This window comes from Erpetoichthys calabaricus, chromosome 14 (assembly GCF_900747795.2).
Source record: "Erpetoichthys calabaricus chromosome 14, fErpCal1.3, whole genome shotgun sequence".
In the NCBI taxonomy this organism is placed as follows: domain Eukaryota; kingdom Metazoa; phylum Chordata; class Cladistia; order Polypteriformes; family Polypteridae; genus Erpetoichthys; species Erpetoichthys calabaricus.
In genome coordinates, this window is record NC_041407.2 from 23,948,946 (window position 1) to 23,971,519 (window position 22,574).

The window sequence follows — 22,574 nt, forward strand, 5'->3', positions numbered from 1 at the left end:
GGGACACAGGCCAGAATTAAGTTTAGAATATAGAGATTAATTCGGAATGTCATCTGCCTCCAGCTCCCAGCAATGCTCTTTAGTAGCACCCTCATGGTTTCTTCTTATTTCAAAATAAATTTGAAATATGCATTATTTTTTGTGTTCATTGCTTTATTCTCCTTCCCCTCTTCAGTACATGAAATGCATTGGGAACAATGCAGCAAAAGCCATATATGAGAAAGATGTGCCAATCTTCTACTACCGACCAAAGAGTTCTGACTGTGTGTAAGTTCCAAGAATTGTTTGTTCAGTATTGGTTTCCACTTTAGGAAATTATTCATATATGATAGCAACTTTGATTGATTTTGAGGTGTTTCTGACTAGTAACACTAGTGTTGTATTTGCTTTGTGGAATGCTTTGTTTTGATGTATTAATGATAACTCCGAAAAGCAGAGCTTCAATCCGTATAGTACAGTATAGTAGGATATTATGTCAGATAGAACAAAATATGATACTTGTGGCTGTTAGATTAGTGTGTTTAAATTGTCTGGTTATATGGCTGACCATTGGTTTTAGAGCTACAAAATAAGAGATATTCATAAAAGGGTTGTGTGGTTTCATCCACAGGGTTTTAAAGGAACAATGGATAAGAGCCAAATATGAGAGACGGGAGTTTACTGGAGACAAGTCACAGCCGCAGATCATTAGTAACTATGGTAAGTTCTTTTCACAATCAATCATTATGATGCAGGGAGAACCTTTATAAAAAGAGACACTCCACCCCTTTGATACAGTATGTGATCAGGGGCCTCATGTATAACGCCGTGCGTAGAACTCACACTATAACATGGCGTAAGCACAAAAGCGGGATTGTGCGTACGCACAGAAAAATCCAGATGCAGGAATCTGTGCGCACGCATACTTTCACGTTCTTCCACTACATAAATCCCGATCAGCGTGAAAAGTAACGCACGTGCACGCGCCTTCTGTCCCGCCCCAACTCCTCCCAGAATTACGCCTCTTTGAATATTCAAATCAATATAAATAGCCTTCTGTGAAAAGACAATGGGAAAAGCACAGGGGAAAATATAAGAATTACAGCGAATACCAAGTGGAGGCAAAGGAAAAACGTACTATTTGTTGGTTTAAACAGTGGTATAATCAACAAAAGGAAGCTGATCGAGTGACAGAGTGTCGGAGAAACTCGAAGGCTCAACTTCACAAAGTCGCACAGTGCCCGAAATAAAAAAGAAATCACATATCAAAGTCGCCGTGAAAAAGCGAGTCGTAGCCCACCGTCTGAGTGTCATATGAAAGCTTATTAGGGTACAGACAAAAAAAAGGCACACAGTGGGGAAAAAAGCACGAAATGTCAACTTTAATCTCGAAATTTCCACTTTAATCACGTAGTTTATTTTGCCATTAAAGTAGAACATCATAAACTTCATCTTAAAATTGTTTAATTTACTAGTTTCTCAAATCCCATTGTAACTAAAGTGGCATGTTAAATGCTTTGTTCTGTATTTGATCTTCTATGTGCTCTGTGTGTATGAATCACTACCTGCTTTTTAAACGGGCTTTCTCTTTCTCCGACAGGACACATAATCCATTACATTCTTGATATTACAGCTCTCTGAATAATTAAAATACTGAGATGTATACGTGATATCTTTTTCATGATGATAGGAATGAAAGCATGTTATTAAACATGGGAACACGGTGGCGCAGTGCTTGTTCATGTCTCACGCAAGAGGCTTGCTGCGCCGTGCGCGACCTTCAATGAAATAATTTATCACAGCAGTACTGTCTCTTTCAAACGTACTAACCTCCAATTCCTGTCCTTACTTTTCTTTCTCCAAAAACTCAATCGCCACACAATAAGCTATGTAATAGACGTGAAGCCATCTGTAAGCTTAGAACTTCGATTCTTCAAAACTTTTAAGGAACATTGAAATATCTTAGTAGTACGTGTTTAATTATTATATCCGTCTATCTTTCCAGTGTCGCGTCAGCACCAGCAAGAATACAGCGCAAGTCAGGAACAATTACTGAACTAGCTAGCGCTGCGGCACCGTGTCCTCACATGTTTAATTATTAACAATACAGATTATTTAAATGAAGTTAAAGTTTTATCTGTATAATATAATCAACATGTTTTGCTGCATTTCGTCTTAGAAATGAATACCGTCATCACATGTAAATACACCCTTTATAAAGTGGCGCAGGTTGTGCAATATTATAACTGTAGTGCAAGTTTACAGTGGGGTAATTGTACTTATAAGTCCAAACATTTCTACAAGGAGCACTTGATGGACTGATTTAGTGTGTTTAGAGTTCTTGGGATGAAACTGTTTCTAAACCGTGAAGTCCGTACAGGGACTAAAGCGTTTGCTGTGGCTCAGGCAGCGTCTGCTTCATTCTGTATACCGATAATTCTCTTTCCAATCAGCTGCTGCTGTGATTCCCCACTCAGATACAGTGACATAAATACTCCGAGTGGTGCAGTGAGAGTAATGTGGGAAAAGATGATCTGCTGTGGCAACCCTTAACGAGATCAGCTGAAAGAAGATGCAGTGAGAGTTACAACGCTAAAGCAGTTATGGTATTTGGAATACTATGGCTATTCCCTGGACCATTATATTGCTACAGGTTAATTACAATCAGATGCATTACACTAATAAACAATATGCAGTTAATTTCAGTGTATTTATAAAGCCGCGCCAGGAATGTGGATTTAAGAAAGAAAGGGTGATCACACAGGAACAGTAGCACTGCTTTGACACTGGGTGCCGCCAGTCTGCAAAACCGGGCGGATAAATTGCGTACGCCAAGGAATGAGTTACCGTGGAAATGTGCGTGGCTTTACGCCAAGTTTAGGTTTTATACATCGCGATTTGAGCGTGGAAAGGTTCGTACGCAACATTTCTGTGCATACGCACCGTTTATACATGAGGCCCCAGGACTACTGATGCGGATCTCGGTCTTATTATCTGAGCTGAAACCTTTGCAGTGAGATGGAAAATGTTGTAAATGACATTAAAACAAAGCCCATTGACACATTTACTTTGTGTCTTGAATATGTGTACTTTTCAAAAAAAATTTTAGTTTCCATTCAGTAGCATTGTTCAACTGGTAGGGATATTTTGAATACAATCTCTTTTTTAACTGTTTAGGTTCACATCAGGGGTTCCTTTGGAAAAGAGGGAAAGAAAACAGCCAGTTTTTAAGACGGAAGTTTATTCTTTCAATGGATGATTATACTTTGAAGTATTACAACAAGGAGGAGGTAGGGATCTGTGGTTTTTGAAAACTCTAAGAAATACCTGTAAAGAATATGATATGAAAACCTAATGAGACAGGCAGGTGCCTCATTCACACCTCGGAGGTGGCATGGTATCACATCCACATCAATCAGGCAAGTCCACTTTGATTTTGACACATTATGTGCCTCCCACATAGAAACACTTGCACAGTAACCACTGACTTGAAAAGTTTGAAAAGACAACCATCTGCTTTTCGTGTATGTGTAGACATTCACACTGTTATCCATTGTGGAACATGACCCAGACACAGACAGGCAGACACGTTAAACTCACCCCACACACGTTTATTTGTGCACCACAGTCCCCAAGTCCCCAAAGTCCTGGCCAACAACAACAATGCCTCCTCTCTCTTCAGGCCAGCTCCTTGCCTCCTCCCAGACCTCGTCCTTCTTACACCCGACTCAAGTCCTGAATGAAGGGAGGTGGCCCCTTCTATAATCACCCGGATGTGCTCCAGGTACTTCCCAGCAATCTTTTACTGGCACTCCCTAGTGTGGTGGAAGTGCCGGCTGCGTACTCGGAAGCACTCCGGGTGTCCCCGATCCTCTTCCCCCCCAGCACTTCCGGGTGTGGCGGAAGTGCTGAGGTCCAGAGCTCCCAAGGCATTGGGGCACCCCCTGGTGGTGACCACGGGCCCCTACAAGGTTGAACTTCAAAGCTCTGTACCTGTGGTCCCCATAGCCGCCAGGGCGGTCGCCCCCATGTGGTCTGGGGAAGGCGTAAGCCCTCTTCCGGTCCTCCGGGGTGTCCCAGCCGGAGACACCATCTAAGTAAGTGAAAGGTCTTGGTCAGGAAAGGAGTATTCCTGGGAGATTAAACATTTCTATTTGTTAGCATATTTTAACTCCTGCTCATCTGACAATACCAAGTTAAGATCTGAAGGTTCCTACATCATTACTTCAACTATACTATCAGATATTTTTTTTGATCTATAGTCCCAGTGTAAAAAATATTTATAATATCTGTGGGAAATTTAATCTAAATTAAACTTTAACCTGTGCACTTATGTTCTTATTGAAGAACGTATTTTGAAGTTATCATCAGAATCCATGCATAAATTAAACAATCCTGTGTTAACATGCCTTCAGTTAATTTTACTTACCAAAAATATAGAGATGCTGTATACTTCTTCAAAATTTCTGTTAACACCCTAAAGATTTGCTTATAAGGTTAATTAGCAGCTTTAAAACTGAATAATGATTGAATGATTGTGTGTAAGACTGTGCCCTGCAATAAACTGGTTCAGAATTTAGATCCTAATAGGTTCAGGATCTGCTGGGTAAAAGGAAAAAAGGGTTTAGAAAATGAAGGAAACAATATTGTTAAGGAACTTCTGTTTGTGGGCGGCATGGTGGCGCAGTGGTAGCACTGCTGCCTCACAGTAAGGAGACCTGGGTTCGCTTCCCGGGTCCTCCCAACGTGGAGTTTGCATGTTCTCCCCGTGTCTGCGTGGGTTTCCTCCGGGTGCTCCGGTTTCCTCCCACAGTCCAAAGACATGCAGGTTAGGTGGACTGATGATCCTAAATTGTCCAAAGACATGCAGGTTAGGTGGAATGGCGATCCTAAATTGTCCCTAGTGTGTGCTTGGTGTGTGGGTGTGTGTGCTGCCCGTGGTTTGTTCCGGCCTTGCACCCTGTGTTGGCTGGGATTGGCTCCAGCAGACCCCCGTGACCCTGTGTTAGGATATAGTGGGTTGGAAAATGACTGACTGACTTCTGTTTGTCTGCAGGACTTAGAACTGCAGGTCAAATTACCAAAAGTGTATAATAAATAAAGTTTAAAATGCTTAATTCGAATGAATACAGGTAGAAACACAAAATAACAAACCAAAAGCATGGTAACACCTTCTTACAGTTTTTGGCCTTGCTTTACAGCAGTTTGTCCTTAAGTAACCAGCAGGGTAGCTTGTTCATTTCCTCATATAATATCCTTCTTCATTATCTCTTGTAAGGGACACTTTGCCCTAATTCACTCTGGTCTGACTTCTCACTTCATGGTCACCAATTGTGTGAGGGTATATCCAATAATGTTACTAGAACATCAAGACATGGTGTCCTCTGACAGTCTCTGGAACACTATACAGTCTGAGCCCTTTTCAATTATTGAGATACCAATTCTCTTATATAATAAATTGTAATTAAAACAAAGAATATCAAGTGATATGAAAGATAAAATCATTTTTTATGCTCCCACCTCCATTAAAATTCCTTGTTGAATGAAAGTTTGCTTTATGAAATTGCTTGGCTATCTTTAGGTCCAGATTAATTTTGTAAAGAAAGTACACATGCAGTTTATTATTGTTAAATAAAGCAGTAGCCACTCAAATATATGAATAGCACATCTACAAATATGTCATTTGTGAAGTTATGTTGCTTGTGAAAACAGTTAATATCAGTGACTCCTCTTCTAAACGCCAATGTTTTTGCTCATTTTTAATTGAGTACTTCATTGTAGTTGAGTAACTGAGTATTTCAATAGTTTTTAAATCGATTCTTAACTAATACAAGTATTGCTCTTCATTTTCTGTTTGCTTTCTAATAATCACACCCTTCAGAAACATTACTTTATGATAAAAAAAAATAAAGTTGGGTGTTTGCCTAAGGTACTCCTGTATTTCCTAAGAAATGCAGAAATACACACAGAGAATGAACCTTACTCTCTTTTCATTTGTCACAGTCCAAAGGCCCCAAAGCAGTGATCTTTGTCAAAGATCTAAATGCATTATTTCAGCCTGAAAAGATTAGACACAATCATGGTCTACAGCTCACATGTTTAAAAGATGAACACACAAGAAATATTTTTGTCTACCATGAAGAAGCAAAGGTAAGGGCAATAAGCTATGGCATGAATGTGTGAAATATAAACTAATTATGAGAAAATGTTCTAAATTGGATCCTATGGCACCTTTAGGTTTCCTAGCCAGTTAAATGTGCTTTCTGCATTGTATTGAATTTTATTTATTTTACTTACTAAATTTTAATAACTACCATTATTTTATTGTCTTCCATTTTTTCATAATGACTGAACTATTATGATATATGACCAAAAATGTCCTTGAGCATGCTTGTATTCAGCGTGTATGCAATGGTGTGGGTGTTGCATTTGCCATGTTCCAAATATAAGACAAATATTAAGATAGACTGTTGGCTTTTCTAAACTTTTTTTTAAAGATATAGATACTATCTGTGTGTCTTTTTGCAAATTTTATTTCCTATTTTTTAGTTGTTTGTTCCTCAACTCCTTTTTCTCTACCATGTTCAGATTTGTCAGTTTCTTCTTTGTTTTACAGCTGTAGTGTTTTCACATTCTTTAGGATATTGATCAGGATGGCAATTATCTGTTTACATAGGGTCTGAAGAGCAAAGCATGCCCTTGCAGGCCGTCCTACTGTATAAAACCCCAGTAATCATTTCCCAATTTTTTTTTTTTAGGACAACACAATGCCCTGTCTTATACTCTCGGTGTCAAAGCATCAACTGAGGCCACTAAACAATTTTTTGTTCGATTATATGAAAAGCAAGCCTAGAAATTAGTTTCTTCTCGTGCTGTTTCCACTGGGGTTACCTCTTTTTTCTGCATTACATGTTTGAATTGTAGTAGACTGTATAAAAATAGGTAAACTGTCCCAATACTAATATTATTTATCATACTACTTTCATGGAAAAATAATTTAAATGATCTAATTTATTATTCATTAGTACCAGGGGGTTCACCCCCTGTTCGCTTCACTTGCCAACCCCCTGGACCTGCACTACACACCAGCCACTTCATGTCTCTGCCGCTCGCGTTGTGAAGAGGGGGGCTGAATTCACCCCAAGGAGACGCGGTTGCTCCTCCTGAACCCCCTCTTAAACGTTGATACAATGGAAAACAAACAGTTTTTTTTTTTTTTTTATCTCCTCTTTGCTCGATTAGCTGCTGGTTTACTGCTGCTGCCGTGCCGCATGATCTGGATCTCGCCCAGCGCTTTGAACATTTAAAAGCCTGTACAGCAGCTGTCCTACTCTTTATCTTTTATTTCCGGCCTGGGGAGTGGTTAAATCTCTTGGCACAAAATCTCGTCTCGCAGGACATGAGTTCTTGATATTTTTTAGTTTAGAATTTAAAAATGGAATAAGAATCTGAAAATCTAACAACATCATATTGAAGTTCGATACATTCTGAAAAGAATGATACCAAACATATATATATAGGTTTTAAAATAAGCCTGATTTAAAGCGTGACAAAAAACGTGACATAAAAAGTCACATAAAATCGTTGCACTTTTACGCTTAGGATTTTATATATATAGAGTAGATATGTGTTGGACTGGAGTCTCATTTCTAACTTTCTAGTCATCAGGTACTACTTACAATAGAAATGATTTGTGGAATATACAAAATATAATTCATTTCCAAAATAATTTCTTTAATTTTCTCTCTTCCTATCAGTCCTTGGCAGGTTTATGGGTATAAATTCACACTAATCCCATTCAGCATCTTAAGGTGCCAGAACATGTCCTGAAAACATTAGGTGAAAAGCAACAGCAAACCATTGATGGGTATCCATATTACTAACCGAGAATAAACCAGATATGGATGCAGGGACACGGCGATGGGACCATGAGACGTACTGCGCAGGCGCGCGTCTCATAAACTGCAAGCGAAGTCGTATCCACCGCGAACGAAGGAGTCACGGCCCAAGAACGAAAGAGCTCAACTAACGTGAATGAGAAATGAAGCAACAACGCGCCCATAGCTACCACTAACGACACAACCACACAAAAAAGAGGATTCTGCGCTGCACCCCAGAGTCAAACGTGAGAGGCTACGGAGGCCCCACAGGTCCATAAAGATAGTACGAAAGGCGCAGGCGTCACCGCCATATTGTGAGTGGCACTACTGCGGAGTGAAGGCACAGGCGTCACCGCCATATTGTGAGTGGCACTACTGCGGAGTGAAGGCGCAGTCGTCACCGCCATATTGTGAGTGGCACTACTGCGGAGTGAAGTTAGGAATAATGTGCTGCTTGGGATTGTACAAACCGCTGAACGCTTTACACCAAATTCAAACACAATACAGCTCAACGATACAAACACGAGCCCACCTGGATAAGATCAATGAACGCAGGCGCCTACAACGCGCGTCTGAAACTGCGGAAGCAAAGCAGGCACGGGTTGAAAACGAAAGACCACAACTGACGGAGATAGATAATCTCTTTCAAATCTATTTCGGGTTACCCAAGACCAGGGGTTGGCGAGCGAAGCGAGCAGGGGGCGGAGCCCCCTAGTCAGGCTATAACAAAGCCTAACAATGCAACCAGCTACACTCACCCATACCTAGTGTACAATTGCCACTTAACCTAATATGCACTTCTTTGGGAATGTGGTAGGAGTACCAAGAGAAAAAGTCACTACACAGTAGTGTTGGATTCATACCATCTTTCACACCTCAGTACCTGTACCAAAATGATGCCAAAGCAAATAAAGTATATCCCCAACCTGGTTCCCAGCTGCTTTGTTTTCCCCCAGCCTGCACACACGTGCACCTCCCTGCCCTGCCACACACAACAGCGCCAACTTGCTCTGCTGCACTGTTCATGTCAAAACAACGAATGTCCCCTTTGGAGTTTCCAACGTACCAATATAACATTATTGCTTCAAAAACTGACTAAGACATGGGACTGGTCTCCCGTGGTGTTTCTAGTAGTGATGTGCAAAGCGATTCCTTTTAGAGATTCGATTTATTTCATTCAGTTCACCAAAATGATTCAAATCTTTGAATCACTGATTTGTTCACTTCAAAAGCAGCTATATTCTAGTTTAAAATCTAGAATAGTATCATAACAGTGTAACAACTTTAACCACCAAACAATATAAAAAGCAAGCAACAACATAAGTAATTCACACATAATAATAATAATAATGATACTCTATTGAATTGTGACAATAAGTAAAATTTCATCAGTAATAATAATAATAATTCTTTACATTTTATATAGCGCTTTTCTCACTACTCAAAGCGCTCAGCAATTGCAGGTTAAGGGCCTTGCTCAAGGGCCAACAGAGCAGAGTCCCTATTGGCATTTACGGGATTTGAACCGACAACCTTCTGATTGCCAGTGCAGATCCCTAGACTCAGAGCCACCACTCCACCAAATCATACAAATAGAACCTTAGAATAGTGCACACATCATGATAAAACTGTGAGAACATTGAAGTATGACTAAATAAAATTATTGTTGGTTTTGGATTAATCTCCCACTGTTTGCTTCTTATATATCCCGTCCTTTCTGATGCAGTCTCCCATACAGTACATATATCATCAGAGAACTGAACTGCCATTCAGTGTACTGCAAGTCTCTTTTCAGTTCAGTACATGAACTGATTCTTTCAGTGAACTAGTTCAGTGTATTGTACTGCGAGTCGATTGTCTGCAGTTTGTGAACAAACTTGCAATGGTTCTCTCCCGATCAGTAGAGGGAGCATACTGGTTCATTCAGTCAGTCAGTGTACTGAGATGGTCACTGTCACTCAGTCAGAGTGAACCGATCAATGGGTGGTGCTTGTTGTCACCTACCAAGTCAGTCATTGGCTATGGTTGTCGCCATGAAACAGTTTACTGATAGGCTGTTTCCTGAAGACAGCAGCCACAGCCATTTAAGTGAAGTTAAGACGATCACTCCAGACTTTCATGGAATGTTACATAAAATGTAGCATGGCCTGTGCATGCCTTGAAAAGATTTGCTCTTTAATATCAATAAACCAATACATTCGTTCAGAGACAAAGACAAGAACAAAGTAGTTTGCTCGTTCATTGCATGCTACTAGCTTCTAATGAAATACACAGATTATGTCAAAGCACAGGGTTCCCCCTCAGAGTTCCAATCATGTTGGCATATGACAAATCACAAGGTGCCTGTATGCTACAATTTACTTCCGGTACCAAAACTATCGTAGTGCTGGTTTAGTACCATTTTAATAAATGGTGTTTTTCGGTACTTTCTTAATACTACCGGTATACTGAGATACTGACTACCAATACCACACAATGTGGAGAGCATGGAAACTCCATATAGCAGCACAGTGGTTTTTTGCTGCTGCCTCACACAATCAGCACTATGGGTTCAAATCCTACACCAGCTTAAAGTTTGCTTGTGGTGATGCTAATCCTAAAAGAATATACAGTGCATCCAGAAAGTATTCACAGCACATCACTTTTTCCACATTGTTATGTTACAGCCTTATTCCAAAATGGATTCAATTCATTTTTTCATCAGAATTCTGCACACAACACCCCATAATGACAACGTGAAAAAAGTTTACTTGAGGTTTTTGCAAATTTATTAAAAATAAAAAAACTGAGAAATCCCATGCACATAAGTATTCACAGCCTTTGCTCAATACTTTGTCTATGCACCTTTGGCAGCAATTACAGCCTCAAGTCTTTTTGAATATGATGCCACAAGCTTGGCACACCTATCCTTGGCCAGTTTCGTCCATTCCTCTTTGCAGCTCCTCTCAAGCTCCATCAGGTTGGATGGAAAGCATCGGTGCACAGCCATTTTAAGATCTCTCCAGAGATGTTCAATCGGATTCAAATGTGGGCTCTGGCTGGGCCACTCAAAGACATTCACAGAGTTGTCCTGAAGCCACTCCATTGATATCTTGGCTGTGTGCTTAGGGTCGTTGTCCTGCTGAAAGATGAACTGTCGCCCCAGTCTGAGGTCAAGAGCGCTCTGGAGCAGGTTTTCATCCAGGATGTCTCTGTACATTGCTGCAGTCATCTTTCCCTTTATCCTGACTAGTCTCCCAGTTCCTGCCGCTGAAAAACATCCCCACAGCATGATGCTGCCACCACCATGCTTCACTGTAGGGATGGTGCCAGGTTTCCTCCAAACGTGACGCCTGGCATTCACACCAAAGAGTTCAATCTTTGTCTCATCAGACCAGAGAATTTTCTTTCTCATGGTCTGAGAGTCCTTCAGGTGCCTTTTGGCAAACTCCAGGCGGGCTGCCATGTGCCTTTTACTAAGGAGTGGCTTCCGTCTGGCCACTCTACCATACAGGCCTGATTGGTGGATTGCTGCAGAGATGGTTGTCCTTCTAGAAGGTTCTCCTCTCTCCATAGAGCACCTCTGGAGCTCTGACAGAGTGACCATCAGGTTCTTGGTCACCTCCCTGACTAAGGCCCTTCTCCCCCGATTGCTCAGTTTAGATGGCTGGCCAACTCTAGGAAGAGTCCTGGTGGTTTCGAACTTCTTCCACTTATGGATGATGGAGGCCACTGTGCTCATTGGGACCTTCAAAGCAGCAGAAATTTTTCTGTAACCTTCCCCAGATTTGTGCCTCGAGACAATCCTGTCTTGGAGGTCTACAGACAATTCCTTTGACTTCATGCTTGGTTTGTGCTCTGACATGAACTGTCAACTGTGGGACCTTATCTAGACAGGTGTGTGCTTTTCCAAATCATGTCCAATCAACTGAATTTACCACAGGTGGACTCCAATGAAGCTGCAGAAACATCTCAAGGATGATCAGGGGAAACAGGAGGCACCTGAGCTCAATTTTGAGCTTCATGGCAAAGGCTGTGAATACTTATGTACATGTGCTTTCTCAGTTTTTTTTATTTTTAATAAATTTGCAAAAATCTCAAGTAAACTTTTTTCATGTTGTCATTATGGGGTGTTGTGTGTAGAATTCTGAGGAAAAAAATGAATTTAATCCATTTTGGAATAAGGCTGTAACATAACAAAATGTGGAAAAAGTGATGCGCTGTGAATACTTTCCGGATGCACTGTAAGTTGTGTTACTGTGTCTGTAATACTAATAGAACTTGTTTTTCAGGCTTTTTACAGAATATTACAAAAGAAAAGAACAGTTTTTCATGTATGCCTAAGCTCTAACAATTAAGAAAAGATTTAGGTTTTTGTTAGGGCTTGTTGTATTTTTCATAAGGAACCAGTCACAGTTCTGTAATGGCGATGAGCTCATATCCATTATCCATTAATTATCTCTTTGACACAACTGTCTGTTTGTACTTGTGTGTGTGTTTTTATATACACATTGTTAAAAAAAAAAACATTGAAAACTTTTTTTTTTGCTGTTTCTTTCTATTAGGAGATCGTGCACTGGTACAATGCAATCAGAGCAGTTCGCTTTTCTTATCTGAAAACTGCATTCCCCACTGCCACTGATTTAGAGGTGAGCTTTTCTGAAAGCAGACATTTTATGTAGTTATCAATTCTTGTAAGCAATATGAATTTCAGCATTTACCTTATGAGGAACGAATAAATTCTAAATGCCTTCCATTGTGAACAAGATTATTGATAGTGCCTTAGCTGTTTTCTGTTTCAAAGGAGGGGAGGGATATATTCTTCTTCAAATAACGAATTCAATATGAACATCAGAAAAAGCACAAGCTTAAATCTGGCAGAATTCAAAAGAGGAGACCAGTTAAAGAAGAGTAGAAAAAAGAACCTACAGTTTAGTGAACCGTAACATAACATCATAAAAATTCTCAATGCTGCTTAATCAAATTCAGGATTGCAAGGAGCCCAGAGCCTATCCCACCGGCGCTGGACACACTCGAACATGTGCCAGTCCATCACAGAGCCCTAGTTCTGTCTTTATTTAGTGAAGTACTTTGTGATGGTATTTACTGTGAAAGTATCATGGCATTGAAGATCACTGAAGTAAATAAATTCACCATGTAAAGTGGCAGTTCTCTTTTATGAACTCATAGTTTTGTGTTATTTCCCAATGCAGGTGGTTTGTCTGCTATTATATAAGATGTTTCTGAACCAATAAAGACTTAATACAGCTTTTTAAATACTTGTTTGTCAATTCAAAGTTACGTCTGACTTTAGCAACCTATTTTTAAAAGTTGCACAAGCATTTTGGCTGTTGCTATTGAGCTGCGTAAAACAGGAAGTGCTTGTGTTATTCTGTGCTGAGGCCAACAGGACCTGCATATAGAAATATATAAAAAAAAGTGTTGCCTCATGCTTAAAAAAAGAAACCTGCCTCAGAAGCTCCGCACTCTTTATTATTTAAGTCTGCTATGTAAAGAAGCTTGGAGAGCAGTATTTGTAACCTTTCTTCAGACTTTACACAATGCAGAGTAATGTAAAGTACATAATAGTACCCTCATCCCCAAAACAGACCCCACAAGGTAAGCACCTTTAGCTCTTCAAGACTTTACAGAGTAAGAAATCCTGTTCTGGAAACCACATGGACACGGCACAGTGAGAATTCTCACTTTGAGCCCATATCATTTTTTTTACCTAGAGTTGCCGGTTTTCTCTTTACATTATTGGATGTTCTTGAATATAATGTGTGAATCCTAAACTTTTATCTTTAGTCTTCTTTGTTTTCTTTGCTTCTAGTGGTCCTGCCATTTCAGTTATATTCATTGTGTTACAACTAAACATTATGTTTCCATTGTAGACTTATATTCGTATAGCCCAGGAGGTCAATAACTGTGAAGTCTAAAATACTTTTCATGAACTCTACCTGATAGCTATTGTGATTGTTGAAGAAGTCAATTTGGTAATATGAAATGTACTGTTCACGTATACTGTAAATGTAAGATGTTTCTTACATAGAGCCCGAGAATTAAAACATTGTGCAGTTAAACTAGACATGAATTTGGGGATCAGATTCTTTCTCACAAATGGTTTGCATTGCTGAAGTCTATGCACAAGGATTGAAATTTTCTCACTCTATAGAGATATATATTTCAAGAATGATTTCTGTAGTTTCAAAATAAGGAGGGATCTCTGTCTCTGGATGAAGTACATGGCTCCTGAAAGCTGGCTACATTTAATTACTGATATTAGTAATCTATAACAGCAATTTATTATTAGGGCTATCTACATGTGTCTCTGTTTTCCTCTGTTAGCTTTTGCCGTGGATAACAAGGAACTATTTAAAACAAGGCTACATGGAGAAAACTGGGCCAATGGTATGTCTAAACATTTACTGTATAATCTTCATTTTCTCTCAGTGAGTAATTCTTGGCATGTCATCCACAAAGATAAATCACATGTCTCTTTGATAACAAAGCTACAGGATCTTTCTGGCTCTTTCTGCCAGTATTTAGCCTGGAAGTTCCCTAGCCAATCAAATTAGGATTGTTGACTGACTTGTCCATTACTTTCACTATAGCAGTCATTTTATTTTTAAAGAAGCCAAGAGCCAGTGCTTTTAAAGCCAAATCTCTGCAGGAGCAGCATAAACTGACCCACTTTAAGATATACTGCTTATGTTTTATGTTATGTGTTCCAGTGTATTTTTCTGTTTACATTATGAATTTGTTAAATACTTCAAGAAAAACTGAATAATATTTTATATTTTAGCACAGAGAGCCTTTCAAAAAGCGGTGGTTTGTCCTCGATTCTCAAGAGAGGAGACTACTATACTTCAAGTGCCCACTGGTAAGATATGAAGACAGCAACTGAATGGAGCTAAGCTCTGTATTTAAGTGTTTAGTGTTGCTAGTGATGAATTAATGGGGTTTCATTATTCTGCTTTCATTTTATCAGGTTCAGCTTTTTAAACCATTTGCTATTGGCCATAGCTAGTAGAATATAATACTTAGAAATGTAGTATGTGCTGTGAATTTCTGAATTACCCTATGAGATTAATAAAGTTTATCTAATTTAATCTAATAATAATTAACATCTTAGCAGCAGGATAAAAAGCAGGGAAATGCTTATGTGTGGATGGGAGTCAGTTTCTGTAATAAAGACAATAATTGACAGACAGACATAATTACAACTAATGAGAGAAGATAAGAAAAGAGACATGCATGACCAAGTAGGGTGGCCAGTCAACCTGCCTGTACTACGAGACTAAGAAGGATGGGTGTATGCATGAATTTAGTGTTATAATTAGGAAAAGGTGGAGACAAATGAGCTACTCTAACTCTAGTCGACTCATAAGTCCCTGTAAGAGACCTGTCATGCTTCTGTGGTGTTTATGTGTGTGTGTGTGTGTGTCTATCTATCTCATATATATATAAAAAAAAAATCCTGGAAAGGAAAAGCAGGTCGATGAGACGTGATCTTCTTGGAAGTTCTCGGAAGACACTTAAAAGACCCGTGAGACACAAACAATATCAAATAAGAGCACGGAAGACTTAGTCATGTAAAGGCAAGTAGCATACACAGATCCTGTGCTCTCAGCACATATAAAGCGTATAAGGACAATACGTTAAGCAAAGAAGAAAGAGCAGCGTGGAAAAAAGAGACCCAAAGCGTAGGAGAGAAAAAAAGGCAGATAAGAGATTATGAAGGCAGTGGAATTCGAAAGGCTCAAACAAACGATGGTGCAATACACATGCAGAGAAAGGTAAAGAATATGAAAGCAGTAAAATTCGAATGTATTGTAGCATCCCAGCCAAGTTGAAGCCTTTTTTGTTTTAAGTGACTGTTAGGTCCGATTGAGGGAGGGCAGAGTACAGCATGGAAGAATGATAGCAGCGCGACAGCAGATGATCCGACGGCACCTCCTTAGCATGTGACATCTAACCTAGCAGTTGTTGGATTGCTGTTGGGAGACACGCTTCATGTGCTCCCAGCTCTTAAAACAACGACAAGAGACAAGCAAAACACGCAGCTCACCAGCAGCAAAAAGCCTGCAGATGTTCAGACTGCTTGTCCTTAGTGTGCATTCAGCCAATGTTACCCTCACCACCAACCCACCCCCTTCACAACGCGAGTGACAGAGATGTGAAATGGCAAAAGGACAGCTGCTGCACAGGCTTTGAAATGATCGGGCAGCGAGTCAAGCAGAACAGGCAGCTCGCTAGCAGCAGAAAGACAGCAGATGATCCGAAGGCATCTCTTAGCGTGCGTTCAGCCGCACCCCCTTCACAACTCGAGCAGCGTTATTCGTCCTGCGAGAAAGAGATGTAAGCACGCCCGGGGCCGGAAATAAAGTATTGTTTTTACAAAAATTTTAAAATAAAAGTGAAAATAATTCATATGTAACAATTCCCATGAAACTAACAATGTCTTTAAATTGTATATCCGGTAAACCAAACCCGGGGGTGAGCGAGAGAAGCGAGCAGGGGGCAGAGCCCCCTAGTGTATGTATGTATGTGTATATATATATATATATATATATATATATATATATATATATACACATACATACAGTGTATGTAGGCGCCCCCTTTTATAATGCCCCGGATGTGCTCCAGTTACTCTGACAATCTTCCTGGTGTGGCGGAAGTGCCGCATGAGCACCCGGAAGCACTCAGGGTGTACCTAGAATTTCTGTCGGCAGGACTTCTGAGTGTGGCGGAAGTGCTGCAATCCAGGGCTCCACAATCCTCCAGGCGGACCAGGGCGGCTGCCCTCTCGTGGTCCAGGGGAGGTATTGTCCCTCTCTCGGTCCTTCCAGGCATCCCGGCTGGGCAGGCTTTCCCGCTGTCCACCACAATATATGTATATACAGTTTATATATAATTTTTTTTTTTTTTTTTTTTTTTACATTCAGTGGCTTTTGTAACATGAGCAATTTGGAGTAGTGCTCTTTGCAACATAACATGTGTTAAATGATTTTGAATTGAATTTTAGAAGTTAAGGATATTTTTCTGCACTAATGGCATGCTGTCATTTGCTTCATTCACTCACTTTCTGTTACTTTATTTAGTAATATTATATCACACTGCATTTACCCAAGCTGCCTACAGTGAACAAATATAAAAAAATAGAATTTAAAGCTAAAGAGTTTAAAATAAATAGCCAATTTTAAGTGGCAAAGTTCCTGGTTTATTAAAACATATCTTGTTTGTTTTGGAATTAAGTTTATGACAACAAAATGAAAATGATGAAGATAATCAGCGATTTGTAGTAATGGCTTCTCAGAGAGAAAGATGCTTAATTTTTTCTCTCTTCATGGCCACCATTACTGATTTGGAGTTTTCAGGCAAAATTCTTGCACATTATGGATGCAGTGGAGCCTGTTAGTAATGGTCTGTGGAAGAAAATAATACAGACAAATAAATCCTTTGTGTGTAGCTATTTAACACAGAATAACCATACAGTTTAAACAGTATGTAAATATGCATCCTCATAAAGTGAATAAATAGTATAGAAATTGTGTAGCTATAGATTTTAATAATAAAAATATATTATTAGCCAATGTGCTAGATATAATTCTCCATTATCTCTGCAAAAATACATTCAGTTTTATGGATGTTTACTCTTGATAACTTGTTTTAACAAACATGCCAGATGAGGCCTACAATAAAAGTATAAATTGTAATTGCCATCAAATATTCATGTTATTCACATTAATGAGGGGTCTAATGTTACCACAAAGTAATTCATTCTACATTCTTTGGAATCAGGTAGGTGACCGCACATACGTAGAAGGTGGACTTCAATATTACTGTCAGTAAGCACTACTCAACCGTATAAGGCATACAGAAGCATAAAGTATACTTGCATATATAATATGCACATCCAAAAAAGTATCATAGCACTTAGGGTATAAGTGCTATCTGGGAATGCATGTCCTGTGTGTTTCGTAGACAGAACTCAAATAATGTGAGCATGTCTGATAGTCTTCCCTTGTGCATTTGAGAACAAGTTGTAAGTAGCCACAAGCCCTTAATTTTGCCCTTGGGAATGTGAGTGGTTTTCTAATGAATTCTCCGAAATTCTGAGGGTTTTCCAAATGGATGTATTACCTAACATAGTTTCTCACTGTGTATCACTTCTACATTCTTTACCCTTGTCCATTGCATGCCTTGTTTGGCATCTGAAATGAATGAGATTGTAGTCTTCAATTCATTCAAAATACAGTACAGTGTTGCAATCAAATGATAGGTTTGACAAAGCAAATTAATTTATCAATTGATTTCTTTACATGGATAGATAGATAGATAGATACTTTATTAATCCCAATGGGAAATTCACATTCTCCAGCAGCAGCATACTGATACAATAAACAATATTAAATTAAAGATTTATAATAATGCAGGTAAAAAACAGACAATAACTTTGTATAATGTTAAATGTTAACGTTTACTCCCCCGGGTGGAATTGAAGAGTCGCATAGTTTGGGGGAGGAACGATCTCCTCAATCTGTCAGTGGAGCAGGACAGTGACAGCAGTCACTGTTACATGTTTCAATTACTACTGCGACTTCACATATTTATACTATTTTCTAGTTTTGGCTATTTCTATTCTATTGTAATATTAAGAACTAGTCATTTAGCCCATTACAATAACGGGCGCTAGAACAGTAGTCCATAAACATTAGTAGGAACAGTCTATATTAAATGGCAAGGGACTTTGACCTCATTCTTTTTGTTGGTCGTATTTTTCTTTCTTTCTGCCTTTCTTTTGTTGATGTTTACTTGCTGATCTGACCGTTCTTTGTGGGCTGCCGTCCTGTATTGTGTGTCTTTAATTTTCTGTGACAGTAATACTGTCTTGTACGTCCGCTGGCTTGTACGTCCGTAATATACCTTTAATTTTCTCTGGCGGTAATACAGGCGTGCGCGTCGGTAATATGCCTTTAATCTCCTCTGACAGTAAATACTGGCTTGTATGTGGCTGTAATATGCGTCACTGTATTGTGTACCTTTAATTTCCTCTCGCAGTAATACTGGTTTGTATTTCCGTAAAACGCCTCTAACTTTCTCTGACAGTAATATAGCGCATCACACTGTGCCCCGTGCATGCACACTTCACCAGAAGCCCCGCGCATGCGCACTTCACCAGAAGACACACACACACGGACACCTGGATGCACAAAGGGTTTTATTAAAGAGGATATGTTGTTTATCTATTAATGAAGTGAACCATCTGTCAAAGAATATTTGATAGCACAGCCACTGTGCATGATGATGTGTCCACAAGCTGCATTCACTTTACCCATTGATAATCAAAGCAGCAACGATGTAACATACATCAAATGAACAGCTTTCAATGTATCATCCATTATTCTGATTAGAAGTTTATGAAATGCGACACAATGAATAAGATGTTGGATTTAAAAAGTGAGCCTTGCAGTTCATTCTCTAGGACTGACTCGTTAAATGGGCAATTCAGTTAATCTGCTTCAGTTGTAGATAAAATTAAAAAATGTAATAGTTACTCATGATTTGTAAGTTAGTTTGGTTAAAAAGCATTGGCTGAGTAAATATACACTGCCTGGGAAAATTATTAGGAACATCTGTGCATCTGCTTATCCATGCAAATATCTAATCAGCCAATCATGTGACAGCACTGCAGTGCATAAACTCATTCAGATACAGGTCAAGAGCTTCAGTTAATGTACACATTTAAAAATGTGATTTCACTGATTTGGACCGTTTGTTGGTACCAGACAGGTTGGTTTGAGTATTTCTGTAATGCTGATCTCCTGTGATTTTCACTAAAAACTATTTATTGAGTTTAATCAGATTGATGCAAAAAGCATCCAGTGAGTAGCAGTTCTGTGGATAGTGACTGGGCCAGAGTTTGTACCCATTCTTCAGGAGCTGTGAGGCACTCATGAAGATCTCCATCTATTAATTTTCTGAACCCACAATTGTAGGATAATAAAGAACCAAATACTATTATGTAAATGTAATGTTTTTAACTTGCACAAAACTCAAACCTATGTCAATGCCCCATGTTGGTTGATTTTTAGTTGATAAAATTAATTCAAAGGCAGGTGTTATTTTTCTTTTACTTGGTCATTTGCAAGTTACTGATTTGGCAAATTACATGTTCTCATTTCTAAAACCTTCAAACAGACACAGCTCTGTCAAGAAAAATATGTTGATGAGTACAATATCATTAAATGACTACTCATGTTTAGCCAGCAGCCATGAAATTTTAAAGAAATTTTGCATTACAGACTGGAACTCCTGGTATCTTACATGCTTTGCTCTCAGTTCAGTAGTATTGAATATTTCAGAATGACTTATCCAGTGATGCTTATATTGAAGTATTTGTAATTAAGAGTTAAAACGTAATTTAGTTGTATGATTTGCAGGCATTTTATTGCTGTTCTAACTGGATGCCCATCTGTTTTGTTTAATGAACACATGCTGCTCCAATCAAGCTTTACCGTTTTACTCTTTTGTGAAATACTCTGCTGTCTTTTTCATGATCCTTTGACCTTAGAATGTTTCCCACTGGGCAATTTTCTTGTACCTAACAAAAATGCTTCCTCTTTTCCAGTTTGGACTGCAAAGGTGTTAGTTAGAAAGAAATAATATTGCGATATTCTTTTCTGTATTTTTACCCTGAACAGCACTTGCGGCACACTGGATCAAGGAATGTTGATTGAAGATGCCTCTTTTGATCAGTTACTACTTATCATTTATTGGAGACAGAAGTGGAACCTGGTTGGGGTTTAAGTGGTCTTTCCTTCTGGTGATCTGCAGAGGAGGGAAAAAAGACATTAGTGCACTTTGTCAACCCCCGACCCGGCGGTTTACCCTTAGTTAAGCCCATTGACTGCCTTTCATGTGCATGTGTATGACACTACATATATATACAGTATCTCACAAAAGTGAGTACACCCCTCACATTTTTGTAAATATTTTATTATATCTTTTCATGGGACAAAGTTGCTGTCCCCTCAAAATAGCTCAACACACAGCCATTAATGTCTAAACCGCTGGCAACAAAAGTGAGTACACCCCTAAGTGAAAAATGCCCAAATTGTGCCCAAAGTATCAATATTTTGTGTGGCCACCATTATTTTCCAGCACTGCCTTAACTCTCTTGGGCATGGAGTTCACTGGAGCTTCACAGGTTGCCACTGGAATCCTCTTCCACTCCTCCATGACGACATCACAGAGCTGGTGGATGTTAGAGACCTTGCGCCTCCTCCACCTTCCGTTTGAGGATGCCCCACAGATGCTCAGTAGGGTTTAGGTCTGGAGACGTGCTTGGCCAGTCCAGCACCTTTACCCTCAGTTTCTTTAGCAAGGCAGTGGTCATCTTGGAGTTGTGTTTGGGGTCGTTATCATGTTGGAATACTGCCCTGCAGCCCAGTTTCCGTTTCAGTATGTCACAGTACATGTTGGCATTCATGGTTCCCTCAATGAACTGTAGCTCCCCAGTGCCGGCAGCACTCATGCAGCCCCAAACCATGACACTCCCACCACCATGCTTGACTGTAGGCAAGACACACTTGTCTTTGTACTCCTCACCTGGTTGCTGCCACACACGCTTGACACCATCTGAACCAAATAAGTTTATCTTGGTCTCATCAGACCACAGGACATGGTTCCAGTAATCCATGTCCTTAGTCTGCTTGTCTTCAGCAAACTGTTTGCGGGCTTTCTTGTGCATCATCTTTAGAAGAGGCTTCCTTCTGGGACGACAGCCATGCAGACCAATTTGATACAGTGTGCGGTGTATGGTCTGAGCACTGACAGGCTGACCCCCCACCCCTTCAACCTCTGCAGCAATGCAGGCAGCACTCATACATCTATTTTCAAAAGACAACCTCTGGATATGATGCTGAGCATGTGCACTCAACTTCTTTGATCGACCATTGTGAGGCCTGTTCTGAGTGGAACCTGCCCTGTTAAACCGCTGTATGGTCTTGGCCACCGTGCTGCAGCTCAGTTTCAGGGTGTTGGCAATCTTCTTATAGCCTTGGCCATCTTTATGTAGGGCAACAATTCTTTTTTTCAGATCCTCAGAGAGTTCTTTGCCATGAGGTGCCATGTTGAACTTCCAGTGACCAGTATGAGAGAGTGTGAGAGTGATAACACCAAATTTAACACACCTGCTCACCATTCACACCTGAGACCTTGTAACACTAATGAGTCACATGACACCGGGGAGGGAACATGGCTAATTGGGCACAATTTGGACATTTTTCACTTAGGGGTGTACTCACTTTTGTTGCCAGTTGTTTAGACATTAATGGCTGTGTGTTGATTTATTTTGAGGGCACAGCAAATTTACACTGTTATACACGCTCTACACTGACTACTTTACATTGTATCAAAGTGTCATATCTTCAGTGTTGTCCCATGAAAAGCTAGAATAAAATATTTACAAAAATGTGAGGGGTGTACTCACTTTTGTGAGATACTGTAGGTGCTGACCCATTGTCCACTCTGCAGGGAAGCATCAAGGATATGAACTTAACATGTGCACCTACAGGGAGCCAATGTTGTGATATGAAAAGAGGAGTGACATGTGCCCACCTCGGCTTTTTGAACACCAGACTTGCTGCTGCATTTTGTATCTGTAGTGGCTTGGTAATGCATGATAATACTGCTGCCAACAGAGAGTTGCAGTAGTCCAGATATGCC

The 22,574-nt window shown here is 39.7% G+C and overlaps 1 protein-coding gene across 1 annotated transcript in view; it reads left to right on the forward strand.

Moving 5' to 3' along the window:
• Window positions 1-22,574, forward strand: part of adap2 (ArfGAP with dual PH domains 2) — a 70,453-nt gene that overhangs the window by 42,704 nt on the left and 5,175 nt on the right. Inside the window, exons 3-9 of the mRNA XM_028818852.2 lie at window positions 176-267; window positions 611-699; window positions 3,157-3,269; window positions 5,983-6,129; window positions 12,404-12,487; window positions 14,187-14,249; window positions 14,644-14,721. Coding sequence (XP_028674685.1) covers window positions 176-267; window positions 611-699; window positions 3,157-3,269; window positions 5,983-6,129; window positions 12,404-12,487; window positions 14,187-14,249; window positions 14,644-14,721 — 666 coding nt within the window. The remainder of the gene's footprint in view (window positions 1-175; window positions 268-610; window positions 700-3,156; window positions 3,270-5,982; window positions 6,130-12,403; window positions 12,488-14,186; window positions 14,250-14,643; window positions 14,722-22,574) is intronic.